Source organism: Sminthopsis crassicaudata, chromosome 1 (assembly GCF_048593235.1).
Source record: "Sminthopsis crassicaudata isolate SCR6 chromosome 1, ASM4859323v1, whole genome shotgun sequence".
NCBI lineage: Eukaryota > Metazoa > Chordata > Mammalia > Dasyuromorphia > Dasyuridae > Sminthopsis > Sminthopsis crassicaudata.
The window spans coordinates 667,985,384-668,001,876 of record NC_133617.1 but is presented as its reverse complement, the minus strand read 5'-3'; the positions used below and the strand labels follow the sequence as shown (position 1 = coordinate 668,001,876).

Below are 16,493 nucleotides of genomic sequence, written 5' to 3'. Positions count from 1 at the left end.
AACTAAAAACTCCAGCAAAGTTACAGGATATAAAATAAACTCACATAAGTCATTAGCAGTTCTATGTATTACCAATAAAGTCCAGAAATAAGAATTTTAAAGATCACCCTATATTTTTCAACCTTTCTGCCCCCATTATATACTTAGAAATTATTGAACATTCAAAGAGCTTAAGTTTATGTACGTTCTATCTATTGATATATTATATTAGATAACATTATATTATTGTATTATATTAGATATATATTAGAAATTACTATTATTATTAAAATAGCTCTGACTTTACAGATGCCCTGAAAGGGTCTCAGGGAACCCCAGGAATCGCTAGACCACAAATCAAGACTAGTCCTTGTCCCACATCCTCTTGTCTTACAGAAAAGAAAAAACAATTTATTAGAGAGGATATAACTTTACAACTGATAAACAACAAAGCTGAGATTTGTCCCCTGGGGCCCTCTCCAACAGGTCCTACAAGGCCAAGAGTGGTCAGCAACATGGCTAATATTTCCTCTCTTTTCTCTCCCTTCTAGGCTGTCAGGCGATGTGGGACAATATCACATGTTGGCCACCAGCTGCCTGGGGCCAGCTGGTCATTATACCTTGCCCCAAAGTCCTTGAACTCTTTTTCAAGAGTTCATTTCGTGGTAAGTGACTTCAGATTAAGAATCTGCTCCAAGAATGGGCAGGGGCCAGGAAGTTTAGTGGTCAGTATGCAGAACTCTCTTCTCTAATTTTTTTAAAATTTTATAAACCTTTTTATTTTCAAAACACATGCATAGATAGTTTTCAACATTCAATCTTGCAAAACATTGTGTTCCAAATTTGTTTCCTTTCCTTCCCCTCATCCCCTCCCTTAGATGGCAAATAATCCAATATATGTTAAAAGTGCAATTCTTCTATACATATTTCCACATTTATCATGCTGCACAAAAAAATAGATCAAAAACGGAAAAATGAGAAAGAAAAAGCAAGCCAACAGCAACAAAAATGGTGAAAATCCTATGTTGTGATCCACCTCAGCTCCCATAATCCTCTCTCTGGGTACAGATAGTTCTCTCCATCAAAAGACCATTGGAATTGGCCTGAATCATCTCAGTGAATCATGTTCATTAGAATTGTTCATTGTATAATCTTGTTGCTGTTACAATGCTTTTTTGGTTCTACTCACTTCACTTAGCATCAGTTCATGTAGGTCTCTCTAGGCCTCTCTGAAATCATCCTGCTTGTTTCTTATGGAACAATAATATTCATATACCATAATTTATTCAGCCATTCTCCAACTAATGGGTATCCATTCAGTTTCCAGTTCCTTGACACTACAAAAAGGATTGCTACAAAGATTTTGTGTCTTGTGGAATATTATGTGCTATAATCTGATTTCTCAATTAACATGACATCAGGACTTTTTTTTAATTCATTTTTCCAAATTATCCCCTCTCTCCCTCCACTCCCTCCCCCCGATGGCAGGTAATCCCATACATTTTACATGTGTTACAATATAACCTAGATACAATATATGTGTGTAAATACCTTTTTCTTGTTGCACATTAATTATTAGCTTCCGAAGGTATAAGTAACCTGGGTAGATAGACAGTAGTGCTAACAATTTACATTCACTTCCCAGTGTTCCTTCTCTGGGTGTAGTTATTTCTGTCCATCATTGATCAACTGGATGTGAGTTGGATCTTCTTTATGTTGAAGATTTCCACTTCCATCAGAATACATCCTCATACAGTATTGTTGTTGAAGTGTATAGTGATCTTCTGGTTCTGCTCATTTCACTCAGCAACAGTTGATTTAAGTCTCTCCAAGCCTCTCTGTATTCCTCCTGCTGGTCATTTCTTACAGAGCAATAATATTCCATAACCTTCATATACCATAATTTACCCAACCATTCTCCAACTGATGGGCATCCATTCATCTTCCAGTTTCTAGCTACAACAAAAAGAGCTGCCACAAACATTTTGGCACATACCCTTTGACCCAGCATTGCTGTTATTGGGATTATATCCCAAAGAAATACTAAAGAGTGGAAAGGCCCTCAAGGAGTCTGCAGTGGAGTATGGGGAACCAAGGAGAAAGGGAAGAGGTGGGTAAGAAGAGAGATAGAATTGGGTTCCACTTTAGAGAGCTCTTTATCTGAGAAGAGAGAGGGCAGAGGATCAAGTAGACAAAAAAGAGAGGTGGGGATAGGCCCTGTCCTTGGGGATCTGACAGTCTATAAAGGGGAGAAAGAGAGAGAGCAACCTGAGACTCAGCCCTTAGGATCTCATAGACTGGAAAAAATAGAGGAAGAATAGAACTAGATTCTGAAGGAACAAGTTAGGACAGCTGAAATGGGCATTACAGGAAAAGCAAAATGATTGATTCAAATTTGAAAATAGAACTAGAAAAGTTTAGATTATACAGTGATTACATAACAATGGAAGTTAGTAACAGTGATATCATATTGTACCTAGGTGTTTTTCTTTAAATCTAATTATGAATTGTATTTATACATTTATTTATTTATAATTGATAATTATTTGTTACAATTTATTAATTATATATGCTTATTACCCACCTCTAAAAGATTGTGAAATCATTGTGGGCAGAGACTATGCCATTTTTCAGCTCTTTTATTCCCTGTGCCCAGTACAGAATATTATCATAGAAGATGTTTAATAAAGATTTCTAGAACAGAATATAATTTATTTAATTTAGTAGAATTTGTTTTTGTTTAAAAAAAGCAAAATCAATTTCAGTCATATGATTTATCCTGATATTCAAATGATCTTTGAAAAGTCCACCTGTATATTCCACAAAATCATAATCTAGCCTTCATTATCCTCTTGATAGTAGCTACAGAATTATAGGCGTTATGCTTAAAGTTCTGCACTTTGGACTTGGCTCTAACATTAACTCCCTGCATGATCTTGAGGAAATTTTTCCCCCTTATGGTCTCATTTTCTCATCTATAAAGTGATGGAGCTGGACTTTCTTTCTTGAAAGTCCTTCTAGGTCTGATGTCCTAATATTCATCACTTTTTGAAGGGTCATTCTTGCAAACTTATTCCTAGAAAGCATCACACATGCTCACCTAGAGCACTCTAGCATGATTCAATGGTGCAATCCTTGGGAAAATACAAAATTGGAGGAATATGTTCTTCTTGATGGGAGTGTCAGTGCTGGATGGGAACAATATTTAGGATGTACTAATGCACATCAGACAGTTCAAAAATATTTATTAAATGCCTATTATGTACAGAGACTTTGCTTGGCATTAGAAATACAAAGAAAAATTAGAAAAATTACAACTGCCTTCTGATAACTTACAATTTAACAGAAAACATAGGATATGTAGGCAAATTAATGATAATACAAGCTAGAATATAATAGAAAAGAAGATTAAAGCAAAGCAGAAAAATTAGAAGTAGATATCATTTTGGGCTGATCAAATCATAGAAGGAAGAGCAGCACCCGATCTTGGCAATGGGGGAAAAAAGACAAAGATTTCAAAAAGCAAATATGAGAGATATGAGCATGACAAATGATTGGACATTGGACAAATGCACAAAGGGAGCAGAAGGCTACACAAGATTAAGGAATGACTAGTAATTCAATTTGGTTGAAATATAGAATACTTAAAAGGGAATGAAGTGACACAAGGATGGAAAGATTTGCTGGAAATTGTAGAGAATTTAGAATGAGTCTTTCCTTTCCTTTCATGTACCTAGGGAGCCAGTGAAAGTTTTTGAGTACCATGGTCAGAGCTGTACTCAGGACTTTAAAACATAGAATGTTAGAGCTGGAGGGCACCTTTGAAGCTTTTGCTTTTAAGTATGTTGATAATTGTCTTTTAATATAATTGATTTTCCTTGTAATTACATGTACCTTACTTTATGTATTTAAATATATTATTTTGAGAAGTCTATACATTTCATCAGACTATCGAAGAGGTCCATAACACACACACACATACACACACACACACACACACACACACACAAACGTTGAAAATTTTTGAAATAGCTGAATTTTCTCATTTTCCTAAGGAAAATTTAAGGGGAAGTGAAGGCATTTAGTGAACTAATGGCAGATGGAACTATGTTCAAAAAGTTATCAAACTGTGCATACCCTTTGATCCAGCATCTTTTCCATTGGACATATATCCCAAAGAGACCTTAAAGGAAGGAAAGGGGCCCACATGTGCAAAAATATTTGTAGCAGCTCTTCTCCTAGTAGCAAAGAACTGGAAAGTGAATGGAAGCCTCTTAGCTGGGGAATGGCTGAATAAGTTATGGTATATGAATGTAATGGAATATTGTTGTTCTACAAGAAGCAATCAGCAGGATGATTTCAGAGATGCCTGGAGAGACTTACATGAACTAAGCTAAGTGAAATGAGCAAAACCAAGAGATCATGGTACATGGCAACATTAATATTAAATGACGATCATTCCAACAACGAGATGATTGATGACAGTTCCAATTATCTTGTGACAAAGAGAGCCATCTACAATCAGAGAGAGAACTGTGGGAATTGAATGTGGATCACAACATAACATTCTCACTCTTTTTGTTGTTGTTCACTTGTGTTTTGTTTTCTTACTCATTTACTTTCCTTTGTGATCTGATTTTTCTTGTGCAGCAAGAGAATTGTATAAATATGTTTACACATACTGGATTTAACATATTTTAACATGTATAACATATATTAGATTGCTTGCCATCTAGGGAAGGAGGCTGGGGGAAGGAGGGAAAGATCTGAAAGACAAGGTTATACAAGGGCCAATGTTTAAAAATTATCCATGCGTATATTTTGAAAATAAAAAGCTTTAAAAATAAAAGAAGTAATGACAGAATAAGGACAAAAGCTCTGGACTTCTGACCTCTCAAATATATACTCCAAAATGTTTAAATGTTTAAATAGCAACCCTTTTTGTGATAACTAAGAATGGGAACCAAAGCAAATGCCCATCAGTTGGGGAATAGCAAACAAATTGTGGTACATAGACATAATGGCATATTACTGGGCTGTTAGAAATGATGTATGTGACGAATATAGAGAAGCATGGAAAGATCTGTATGAACTGATATAATGTGAAGTAAGCAGAGCCAAGAAAGCAATATACACAGTAACTACAACAATTTAAATGGAAAAAAAGAATGACATATCTCTTTGTCTGTCTTCTTCCCCTGCTAGTCTCTGTCTTTGTCTTGGATTTATTTTCCCTCCTATTCTCTTCTCTTCTCTTCTCTTCTCTTCTCTTCTCTTCTCTTCTCTTCTCTTCTCTTCTCTTCTCTTCTCTTCTCTTCTCTTCTCTTCTCTTCTCTTCTCTTCCTTCTCTCTCTTCTCTCTCTTCTCTCTCTCTTCTCTTCTCTTCTCTTCTCTTCTCTTCTCTTCTCTTCTCTTCTCTTCTCTTCTCTTCTCTTCTCTTCTCTTCTCTTCTCTGTCTCTCTCTGTCTCTGTCTCTGTCTCTGTCTCTCTCTCTCCACCTTCCCCTTTCTCTTTCTCCCTCCTCCTCTCTCTCTCTGTCTCTCTTTTTGTCTCTTTTTTTCTGCCTCTCCTTCACACACACACACACACACACACACAAACACACACACACAAACACACACACACACATCCCACACACACTAAGTTCCTTGGGAATAGAACTTATCTTCTTGGATTTATCTATTAAACCAGACATATCAAAAACTCAGCCATGAGGGAGGATGTTATCCAATCAGATTGAAATGAAATTGGGAGATATTTAACAAATAAATAAAAATGAAGCACAGATAACAATACATTTTAAAACTGTTACCACACAAACCTCAAAGATCCACCATTCAATGGCTTTGTTTTCATTTGAGTTTGACATCAAGCTGCCTTTCTTATAACTAACCCAGAAGAGATTGATTCCAGTCCTGTGATAAATCATGAGATTGGGACTCAGGTTCCAAAAGTGATTTGGAGCAGAAAGAAGGAGAGAGGGTGGTGATGGGGGGGGCAAAGATAAGGACTCTGATTTCTAATGCTAGTTATGAGGTGTTTGACTTTATATAAGTCATTATCTCTACTTGGAACTCAATTTCTGCTGAGTTTGGCTTAGATGACCTTTAGTTACCTTTTAGCCAGTGATGCTAGAGCCAGCTCATACCTGCTCTAGAGATCATTTTTTTTTTTTGAGGCTGGGATTAAGTGACTTGCCCAGGGTCACACAGCTAGGAAGTGCTAAGTGTCCGAGACCAGATTTGAACTCGGGTCCTCCTGAATTCAAGGCTGGTGCTCTATCCACTGAGCCACCTAGCTACCCCTCTAGAGATCATTCTTAAATTTTCAGTGTAAATTTACATCTTGGAAATCAGCAAGTACTATAAATCAGGACTTGATTTATTGTTTTGTTGATTTTTATACTTAAGAAAGTGATGGAGAATATGTTAATAATACACATTGAATTTAAAATGTATTATAAGTATATTCTCCTCTCTTCTCCATGTCCCCCCACTCCACCAGAACTGGATGTTAAGGCATTTACAAGACTCCTGTGGTATCTAGAGGCAAAGAGAGTTCTTAAATCTGAGACAAAGGAATACTTCCCCGAGGCCACAGGTAGGGGCCCTATAGGAGTGGGTGGGGAGAAGGAACACTGTGAAGATCCTGCCTTCTCCACTGTGGGGAACACTCGTGATGGGTGTCAAGGTCAGCTTGAATTGGGGGAAAAGCAAAGGGACTAGCAACAGAATCCAGTGTGGAAGCTAGAGAGAGAAGGTCTACAATTGGTAATTGAATTGACATCCAAGTCCAAAGTGTTTCCAAGGAAGATGTTCTTTGGAGTCTGGGAATAGTTTACAAATGGAGAAACTAAGGCACAGAGACAAAAGATAACTTGCCTGTGGTCAGAGTTAGGAAGCATCTGTGTATTTTGTGACTAAGATGCCAACTTGGATGGCCCATCTACCAGAGCATGCCTTGAACGGAGGGGAGGCAGTTTCTACTTAAAATATAAGAACTAAAAAGGCTTGTCTGTAAGGCTTCAGGAAGTCTAACCTATTTTACTGGGAGTCATAAAGATAAAAACATATTTGTATAGTTTTATGGTCACAAAATACACAGATGCTTCCTAACTCTGACCACAGGCAAGTTATCTTTTGTCTCTGTGCCTTAGTTTCTCCATTTGTAAAATGGACAGAGAAATAAAGAAAAAAAGTCATCCTGTTAACAATAGTTAAAATTTATGTAGCATTCTAAAGTTTGCAAAGTATCTTATATGAAAACTACCTTTCTCACAGAGAGTAATTTTAAGAAAGTGCTTTATATTCTCTTTAAAGTGCTTTATAGAAGGCTTATTCAGCAAATGTTTTATGACCATCTACTATGTACAGGGCACTCAAGAAGATAAGGATTAATAAAACAGCACTTTCCTTCCTCGAAAAGTCTAACATGAGAGACAAAACACATATAACAGATAATTATAACATAAGATAGAATTATTAAATGGCATAAAAGAGATTAAGGAGTCATGGAAATTCAGAAAAGGGAGAGCTCAGGGTGGCCTGGGAGGACATCAAGGAGACTTTCTGGAAGAGAGCACTTTTGAGCTGAGCTTGAAAAGATTGGATTCAACATAAATGGGAGAGAGGAGGAGACTGGGCACTCCAGGCAGACGTAATTAGGTAAGCAGAGGTTTGTGATTTTTGTGTTACATAGCTTTGATCTCATTTCATAATCATTCCAATTTTATAGTTTTGTTTTGTTTTGGTTGGTTTTTTTTTTTGGGGGGGGCGGATTTGGTTGGGCGCCATGATTCTATCCTAGTGTGGAGATTCCCTCCTCAAATGCAGAATAGACAACACCTATTTGATTTATACTCTTAGAGGGAGTTGTCCAGGACATTGCAAGGTTAAGTGACTTTCCCATAGTCACACAATGAGTACTTGTCTGGGATAAGACTTCAACCCAAGTTTATTTCGCCTCCAAGGCCAGTCTTTCATCCAATGGCATATAATTGTCTCTCTTGATGGTCTAGGTTTGACAAAGTCCTTTCATCCCAAAAGAAATGTGGCACATTTACAGAAGGAAGTGCTTGGCCTAGTGTCACAGTGAGAAACACAATGTCCTCTAATTAAAGACTTAAACTAGGAGTGTTCCAACTCCAAACCCAGAACTCTGTCTACTCTACCATAGAGAACAGCCTTATGGATTATGGGGGTCAAGGAAAGTCTAGGAGCTACAGCCTCATAAATAGCAGCTAAGAATGCTTAGAGATCCCCATCTGGGACAGGGCATTTACTTTTATCTGCACCACTAGCGATGTTATACTCTTTGTGATCCCATTTGGGACATTCTTGGCAAAGACAAGAATATCCAAGTTTACCACTTCCTTCTCCAGCTCATTTTACAGATGAAGAAACTGAGGCAAACAGGGTAAAGTGATTTGTTCAGGATCACAAGGAGGCTGGATTTGAACTCAGTTCTCCTGACTCCAAGGCCAGTGCTCTATCTACTGAGCCACCAGTTTAACAGTCTTAAAAGAGCTACCATTTAACTACACTGTGAGAGAATTTGCTGTAGCTAAATGTGTGAGGAAAATATCACTATACAAACAGTAATAGGAAGATGAGGCTTGATCACTGTTCCCTATGAGGGTTAAGTTCCAGAGACCAGGTTTGATTTGAGCTCCATTACTATTTCTACTCCTCTCCAGTTATCTGCTACTCCCTGCCCCAGGACATGTAAGTGTGCAATGGCAGGGAGAGACCAAATTAATAACCAGTATCCAAGCATGCACATCTTTTTTTTTTAATTACTGCATAACGGTATTCCAAGATGGGAGAGAGGGACTATGTATTGCTCTTTTTTTTCAGGCCTGTTTGGGGATCTTGGGCTCATTTATAATGGCTGCAGAGCTATCCTTAGAGATATGGGCCTTTTCCACTCAGCAAATTGTGTAGCTTGTGTTCACTGATAGTTAAAAATCATTCTTATTTATTTACTTTGGCTTTGGGTACCTACAAACATTAGGCTATTACATAGAGATAATTCTCAGACTTTCAGCTAGGAACTTGAAATAAGAAATCCCCAGAAGATAATGACAGCTCCTTCAAGGGACAGCCATCCCATTCTCTTCTTTTTACATAAAAGAATTTTTGATTGATTATCACTGCATTCACTTTTACTTATGAATGAATTTTTTAGTCCTCCCTTAAATTCATGGGCAAGCAAGAAATGGAAGAGAATATGGTAGAGTGGAAAATGCTGCTGTCCAAAGGATTGTAAATTTCAATCCCTGAAACATGTCAAAAAATCTTGGGATTTGCAAGATATCTTGGGGTTCCTGGGCAATATTTCTTTCTTAAAGACCATGCCTTAAACCCAAATCACTCTGGTTCACATTGATTGACCAACAATAGTTCCCAACCAAGCCTCATTTGGTCATTGCTTGGGTGCTGATTGACTCAGGGTCAATGTAAACAGCAATTGCTTCTGTTTGGACTAGAAACCTTGAGGGTCTTCCCATTGCAGATTGAAAATTTTTTTAACTAAAAGAGGCCATTCTCTGCCTCATTTCTTACCTAACCTTAACCACAGTCAAACTGAGACTTGTTAAAGATCTTAGCTTTAAAAGGCCAAGGTCTCCCACTGCATCCTGACCCATTTCCAGTAGTTTTGATCTATATATTGTCAATGGATCCCATTGGCTCAGGGTAACCTTGCATAGACTTCCCTCACATAAGTCCAATTCACTCACATGTCAATAGCATCCCTCCCTGATGTCAGTACTCTTTGAGAATGAAGGAAAACCATAACAATACTGTTGCCTAAATTCTTAATTGAAGAAAATGCTACATTTTGGTTAGAGGTCAGGGAAAGAAAAGATGGAATTTTTTTCTCATCCATATTCACTGATACTCTGAAATTTATTCATAAATCTCTCAGGAATCTTTAAGAACTCTTAGTTTAATGCCTTCATTGGATGAAATGCAAATAATAAAAGGATTTCCTTAAGGTCACATATCCCTTATATAATATATGTAATTATATATAATGGAATTCAGGATTTGAACACAGAATCAAGGCTCTTTATGTTATGTAATAGTTCTTTGGAGACTGAATATAGGGGAGGTGTTAGAATCCCCAAGGCCAGAAAGGAGGAGGGTTGGGGGCAGGTTTCCCAGATGAGGTTAGAGGGAGCAAAGTTCAGAAGCCCATAAGCAGCACTGGTTAACCTGTCCAAGGTGAGGCTATGGTTCCAGTCAGATCAAAAGCCTAAGCTCTTGAGTGCCTTCCTTTCCCTTCTTTGCTTTGCATTGGTCTGTTTTCCCTTTGTTTCTTTGTAGAAGAATGCTTGGACAAACCCTCCCCTGGGTTTAGAGAAGAGGGAGAGAAAGGGTGTTTGCCCACTTCTAGCCTTGGCTACTGAAAGGGAAGAAAGGTGGATTAGAGTTAGAATGAGTGTTCCAAGCCCTGGAGGGTGGGGGTGGGAACCAGTTGTCAAGTCTGGAGGTGATGGGGTGGCTGTAAAGCCTGGGAGAGCCTAGGAATGGGAGTGATCAGGATTAGGGACTTTTAGTATCATCATTCCAAACTCACTGAGCAGCTTGGGCCCCTCAACAATAACTAACAAGCTTTTATTCTTCAGAGATTTGTGACTCACAAACCATTTACCATGAAAACTGGGCCCAGATCATGTCTTATTTAAATTTGAAATCTTCCCCACTAGGTGCTTAAATGCTTGTTGAATGATCACTTTAGAATAAAGTAGAAACTTCTAATCCTGACCTAAACCCCAAAACCTCAGCCATCTGCCCCAAAACTACCCAGATTATATTTTACTTCCCTTGGTGCCTTCTTTATTCCAGTCAGACAGGATGACTTGTTGTGACCTTGATTCTTCCCTGACTTCTTCTGATTCTCACAGACTGTCTCTTAGACCTGGAATCCTCCATCCTTCTACCTCCACCTGTCAAAATCCTTTTCTTCCTTCAAAGACCAGCTTTTGTAGTACATTGTGTATGGGGGGGAAGCAATGATTCAGGAATCAGAGGATCTGGGTCAAATTCAGCCACTGATATTTACTACCTATGTGATTTTACTTCTTTGAACCTCAGTTTCCTTACTTGTAAAATGAGAGATTTGGACTAGATGGTTTCTGAGGATCCACTATCTCTAGATTTAGGATTCTGTGATCTTTCTGTCTCTCTATCTCTCTCGGTTTCTCTCTGTCTGGGATTGTCTTGACTCCAGGCCCCAAACTCTTATCTACCAAGCCATATAGCTGCCCATCAAAATAGCCAATAAATGTGTCATATCATATTAGTTTATCCTATATCACATTGTATATTGTTTATTGTATCATATATCACACCAAATTATATTATGATGTGAATTGTTGGAGGGCGTGACCAAGGCACTGAGACCAAAATTGGAGTATAATATACAATGAGTCATTGCAGCATAGTGGAATGAGGGCTGGATCCTCGAGGCAGAATAACCAGTATTCAAGTCCTGCTTCTGACCCATATAGTCCATGGACATCATCACTTCACTTTTCAATGCTTCAGACACCTCTCTAAGACTGTAAGTTATTGATGAGTTGCCAGTCTCAATTATTTGTTTGCCTCCTTCCATTAAAGAAATGTCCACATTGGGAGTTCCCACACATAGTTACAATTATAATTGCAGGTGAAAGATCAGGCAGATTAGAGAGATAGATAATAGGTAGATAGGTAGATAGATGGACAGTAAGGTGAGTGGAAGGATGGGTAGATAGATTGAGAGAGATAGAGGAGAAATGATAGGTAGATGGACGAATGAATGGATGGATGGTTGGGAAGAGAGATGTAGATATATAGGTTAAATAGATGGACGGATGGATGGATGGATGACATAGTGGGGAGACATAGTTCCTGTTCACCTTTAGGGAGGTCCTGCACACTAAGGAGCACCTATCCTTAGGGAATCCTTGTATTGTGGGGGATTCATAGTGCCTGTCCTCAGGCAGCCTTATGCTGTGGTGGGGATATACCCTTGGGACCCCCTGGTTTTCAGAGATAAATGTCCTTGTCATCAGATCAAAGAGGGGCAGTAGGACTGCAAAAGGACGGATCATAAGAGATAGCAACAATAGTGTCTCCCAGGTCTGAGAGCTTTGAGGGTTTACAAAGCATGTTTACAAAACGTGTTTTCTCAGAAGCCTTTAAGGTAGGTGGTGTATTATTAGTTTCCCCATTTTAGAGAAAAGAAAACTAAAGTCCTCTTTCTGGTGTTCTGCTGAGCACATGACAATGTTCTTTTGTTTTGTTTTGTATTCTTTTTTTCTTATTTTGTTTTTTTTTTAATTAAAAAATTTAAAAAGGAAAAAAAAGGATTAAATGAAGTGTTCAGGATCATACACATACACTGACACACACATGAAAACTGAAGTCCTAAAATGGGAAATGACCTATCCATATTCTCACAGCTAGGAAGTCACAGAGGCAGGATTTGAATTCAAGTCTTCCGACCACTGAAAACCACATCTTGCAACAGAAAGATCCTCCTTCTGGCCTCAGTCCTTGGGAGACAGAGGCAAAGAGAGGAACTCTATATTCCTTCAGGTGGGGCGGAGAGAGCTTCTCTGGTTCCCCACACACACACCTTTTTTTGTTTGTTTTATTTTTAATAATTCTATTTAATCTCAGGAAAACAAAGGCTAGTTTTTCTTAGTAATGAATCCAGTTTGCCCATGCATCTCCTCCAGTGGACAAGGATCCAGCTTTTAAGAAAAGAACAAGAGACATTGTCCCTGTCCACCCCCATTACAAAGAAAAAGAAAACTCTTGTAACACATATACATAGTAAAGCAAAACAATCCCCACTTTGTATCTGGAAAATGTATATTTCATTATGCCCCTTGAAGGCACCTTTTGTTGGTCAAGGGTTGAGAAGCATGTACCATTGGTTTTGATTAATCTTTGCTATATTTGGAGTTCCTAAATCTTTCAAAGTAGCCTTTCTTTTATTATTGCATATATTCAAGATACATATAGACCAAATGGAAGGTAACCTTAGAGGGAGATGTCAGAAACACTTTGCTCAGGTAACATAACTGATGAGTATAACTTCACTGTGTGTCTCAAAATGGTATAAAAGGGATAAAAAAGAGATATTTAGCACTTCTTGGCTTATCCATTCAATGAGAAGAAAGGGTGGAGGAGGAAAGTAGCACAAGTAAGGGTCCATGGTATGGTCCTGTCCCCTTCTAAGGCAGGGAAGGGAGAAGGGATGTATGGATTGATTATATATATACTTGAAATTTCCCTGGTATATTTTTACAAGAGAAAAGAAGGAAGGAAGGAAGGAAGGAAGGAAGGAAGGAAGGAAGGAAGGAAGGAAGGAAGGAAGGAAGGAAGGAAGGAAGGAAGGAAGGAAGGAAGGAAGGAAGGAAGGAAGGAAGGTGGATTGCTTGAATACACTAGGCTGGCTCTAGCCATCCACATGCTCTTTGATGGCTTCCTTTGCAATCTATGATATATTTGCGACAATCCCAGGACGATTTGGATCCAGGCTGTGACTAGGGCTTCTCTCTGCTGTGGGCAGGGAATTGGGCTGTGGCCCACCATGCAGGCCTAGACAGCCTGTGGCTTTTGGGTCTTGCACCCGTGTGTGCTGGTGGCCTTGACCTACACTGTTAGCTCCTGTGACCAAGGCTGGCATTGGGGCAAGCTGCAGCCATCATGGGTTGCTGTGACTGTAGTTGTTTCTGTGAACAAACAAGGTGGTAGCAACTTGAGATCCTGAGACTGGACTTCCCCCATTTGGGAGCTGTCTGAAGGAAGAATTCTGCAGCAGTATCTTGTCTGCTTAGAGAAAGGAAAGAATCACATTGATGGCCCTTGGAGCAGAGACTGGAGCCAGGCCTTCAAGAGCTTTCCAATCTGCCCCCAAATTGCTATGAGCTTCTGGGACAATGCGGGTCCATGGCAAAAGGCAGTTTTTAATGGAGCTACTCTAAAAGTGTATTAATTTCCCAAGAAGTTTGTGGGCTATATGAGTCCTTAATGTTTTTTTTTCCTCTCTGTTTTATGGCTCTTGTGATTCCTTTGCATTATGCATCTTCTGTGTGTCTGCCCCATAACTAATTTGGATTTAATGCATTTAACCAATACTCATGTGAGAGTCAGGGATCTAGTGATTCACATTTAAGGAAACCTTTGTTTCTAGATTTGAACAGATTTAGATATTTTCCAAGAGAATTACAAGTGAGCAGAAAGAGCTAGACAAAAAAGATCCTCTTGAGTAAGAGTCCCAGAACCTGAGTGATTACTGTGAACTCAGAGTACTTGGATAGGAGGCTGAAGTGGAGAACTGGAGCCATAGGGTAGTGCTTACTCTGGGACCAGGAATGGGCTGTTCATTGCCTAAGAGGATGTAACTTATGCTTTGGGCTAACAACAAGGCTATTACCGTAGCAAAGAAGGGATGTACTGTAAGATTCTCTCCTGCAGTTCTGGGAATGCCCTGATTGGACTGGGAGCATTTGCAGAGAAGCTGCTTTGTCCTGAATCAAACAGCTTGCCCAGGGCCAAGGTGGGGATGTGCCAAGCAGATCAGACAGGTCTTTCCAGGTAGGGAAGATTGGCGTTTATGGATGCAGTCCCAGCCCAATCCTCTGGACACTTTACATTCTGGCCTGAACTACCAGGAAGAAGTTGGGCCAGCTTTGGGGCCCTAGTCCTGCATGACCCTTTTTTCCCTCTTTCTGCCCAGGTGGTAACGTGAGCAGAAACTGCACCATGGAAGGATGGACAGGCATTGCCCCAGCTCCCTACCCTATTGCCTGTGGCCTTGATATCAACGCTACATTCCATGATGAGGTGGGTTATGCTGAGTGAGCCCTCCTATCAGAATATTCTCCCCCTCTCAAGGAGACTTTGAGTCACATCTACTTCCTCATTTTATCCCCTATTAATAAGGAAACATAATTATTGATACCTTAATGGCCAGCAGAACTTTCTAAGTCCCACCCAACTCTGTGCTGTGAGCTCCAGGTGGTTTTAGCTAATGTACTTACCTCCCTCTGAGTCTCAGTTTCCCTATCCATAAAAACTAGAATAATAATATTGCCAACTCATTGGATTATTGAGAGGATCAAAAATTATATATGCAAAGCTTTTTATGAACCTTATAATGCTTTGTAAATATCAGCTATTTGCTTTATTCCAAAGCTAGAAGGAATTGAGTTCCAGGGAAAGTAAATGCCTCATCTATGATCACATCACCATGTATTGTCAGAAGTAAGATTCAATCACAAATCTCAGAGAAAAAAAGTGACCCAAATCACGATGTTTTGGTATGTCCTATCTTGGAATAAGCTGAATACTGTTCAGATGCCACCCAAAGGCCATCACTTTGTGCATCCCAACACACCCTCAAAGTGAGAGACCATTATTAGGTTCTGGCCAAAGTCAAGGCCAAAGTCTTTCTCTCTTCCCCTCCCAGCTTAGCCATCTAAAACCCTCAGGCGCTTCCCACATGCTGGCAATCAGGGAACTGACAAAGATAGGAGCTAGAAGGGACCTCAGAGACCATTTAATCCACTCCCTTACCACACTCACCTCAGCTCGATGTCTAATGAGCTTTTTGGGAAAGGGAGGAAGATGGTGAAGAGAGAGGAAGATGCTTGTTATTATTCCCTTTTCTTTTTCTTCACACCAGAAAGGATAGCTGAGATTCTCTTTCCCGAATCAAAATTGTCAGGCAGGCAGGAAACAAGTGCTTTTGGTTCTTCACCGGGGCAATATGGTGCAGCAGCTTGGGAGGAATAAAGTGGGATCTAACTGTCTCCAGTCCCAAAGGCTATACTTTCGTTAATGCATGTTTCTTTTCTCCTGACTCCCCTTTTTATGTGAAGATATTTTTCTTTGGCACTGTCAAGACTGGATACACCATTGGCCACAGCCTGTCCCTTATCGCACTCATCACAGCCATGGTCATCCTGTGTATGTTCAGGTGAGGCTGGTATCTGGGTGTGGTGTGGGAAAAAAAAGATTCCGATTTCAAAGCCCTGCTACAATGCTTCCTCTTAATAGAAACTGAAGCCCTCACACCTTTCCTCACTTAGGTCCAGGGATGATGGGTGATCAATCAAGCCCCCTCTGCTCTCTGACTCTTGGTGTGCCGCCTGACTCTTGGCTGCAGCTGGACTCTCTCTATGACCCTTATTTCTGGGTAGCCATAATTTGGCTAATTGAAACATCCTATCCAAAGGATAATTATTCCTTCAGCTATGTTTGGAGAGGAGGCACAGGAGAATTGTGAGGTTAAGATAAAAACTGCATTCGGCTCTGCAAACAGTGTCACTCTGCAGACCATGGTGGGCTCTGTAAATAATTATGGACAAATAATTATGGGAGCAGCTCTAGGCTTTGGAAAGAGCTCAGCTTGCAAATAAGACTAGTCTAGCAATAGTGAACTGGTCCTTAAAAAACTAACAGGCTTTAAAAATAGTTAAAATTTTATTTTTTTTTAATTTGCAAATAGTG

General features: G+C 39.4%; 1 protein-coding gene across 1 annotated transcript in view; it reads left to right on the top strand.

Annotated features, from left to right (window-relative positions):
• VIPR1 (vasoactive intestinal peptide receptor 1) overlaps nucleotides 1-16,493 on the top strand; it is a 68,420-nt gene that overhangs the window by 41,601 nt on the left and 10,326 nt on the right. Inside the window, exons 3-5 of the mRNA XM_074283193.1 lie at nucleotides 531-644; nucleotides 14,719-14,825; nucleotides 15,863-15,960. Coding sequence (XP_074139294.1) covers nucleotides 531-644; nucleotides 14,719-14,825; nucleotides 15,863-15,960 — 319 coding nt within the window. The remainder of the gene's footprint in view (nucleotides 1-530; nucleotides 645-14,718; nucleotides 14,826-15,862; nucleotides 15,961-16,493) is intronic.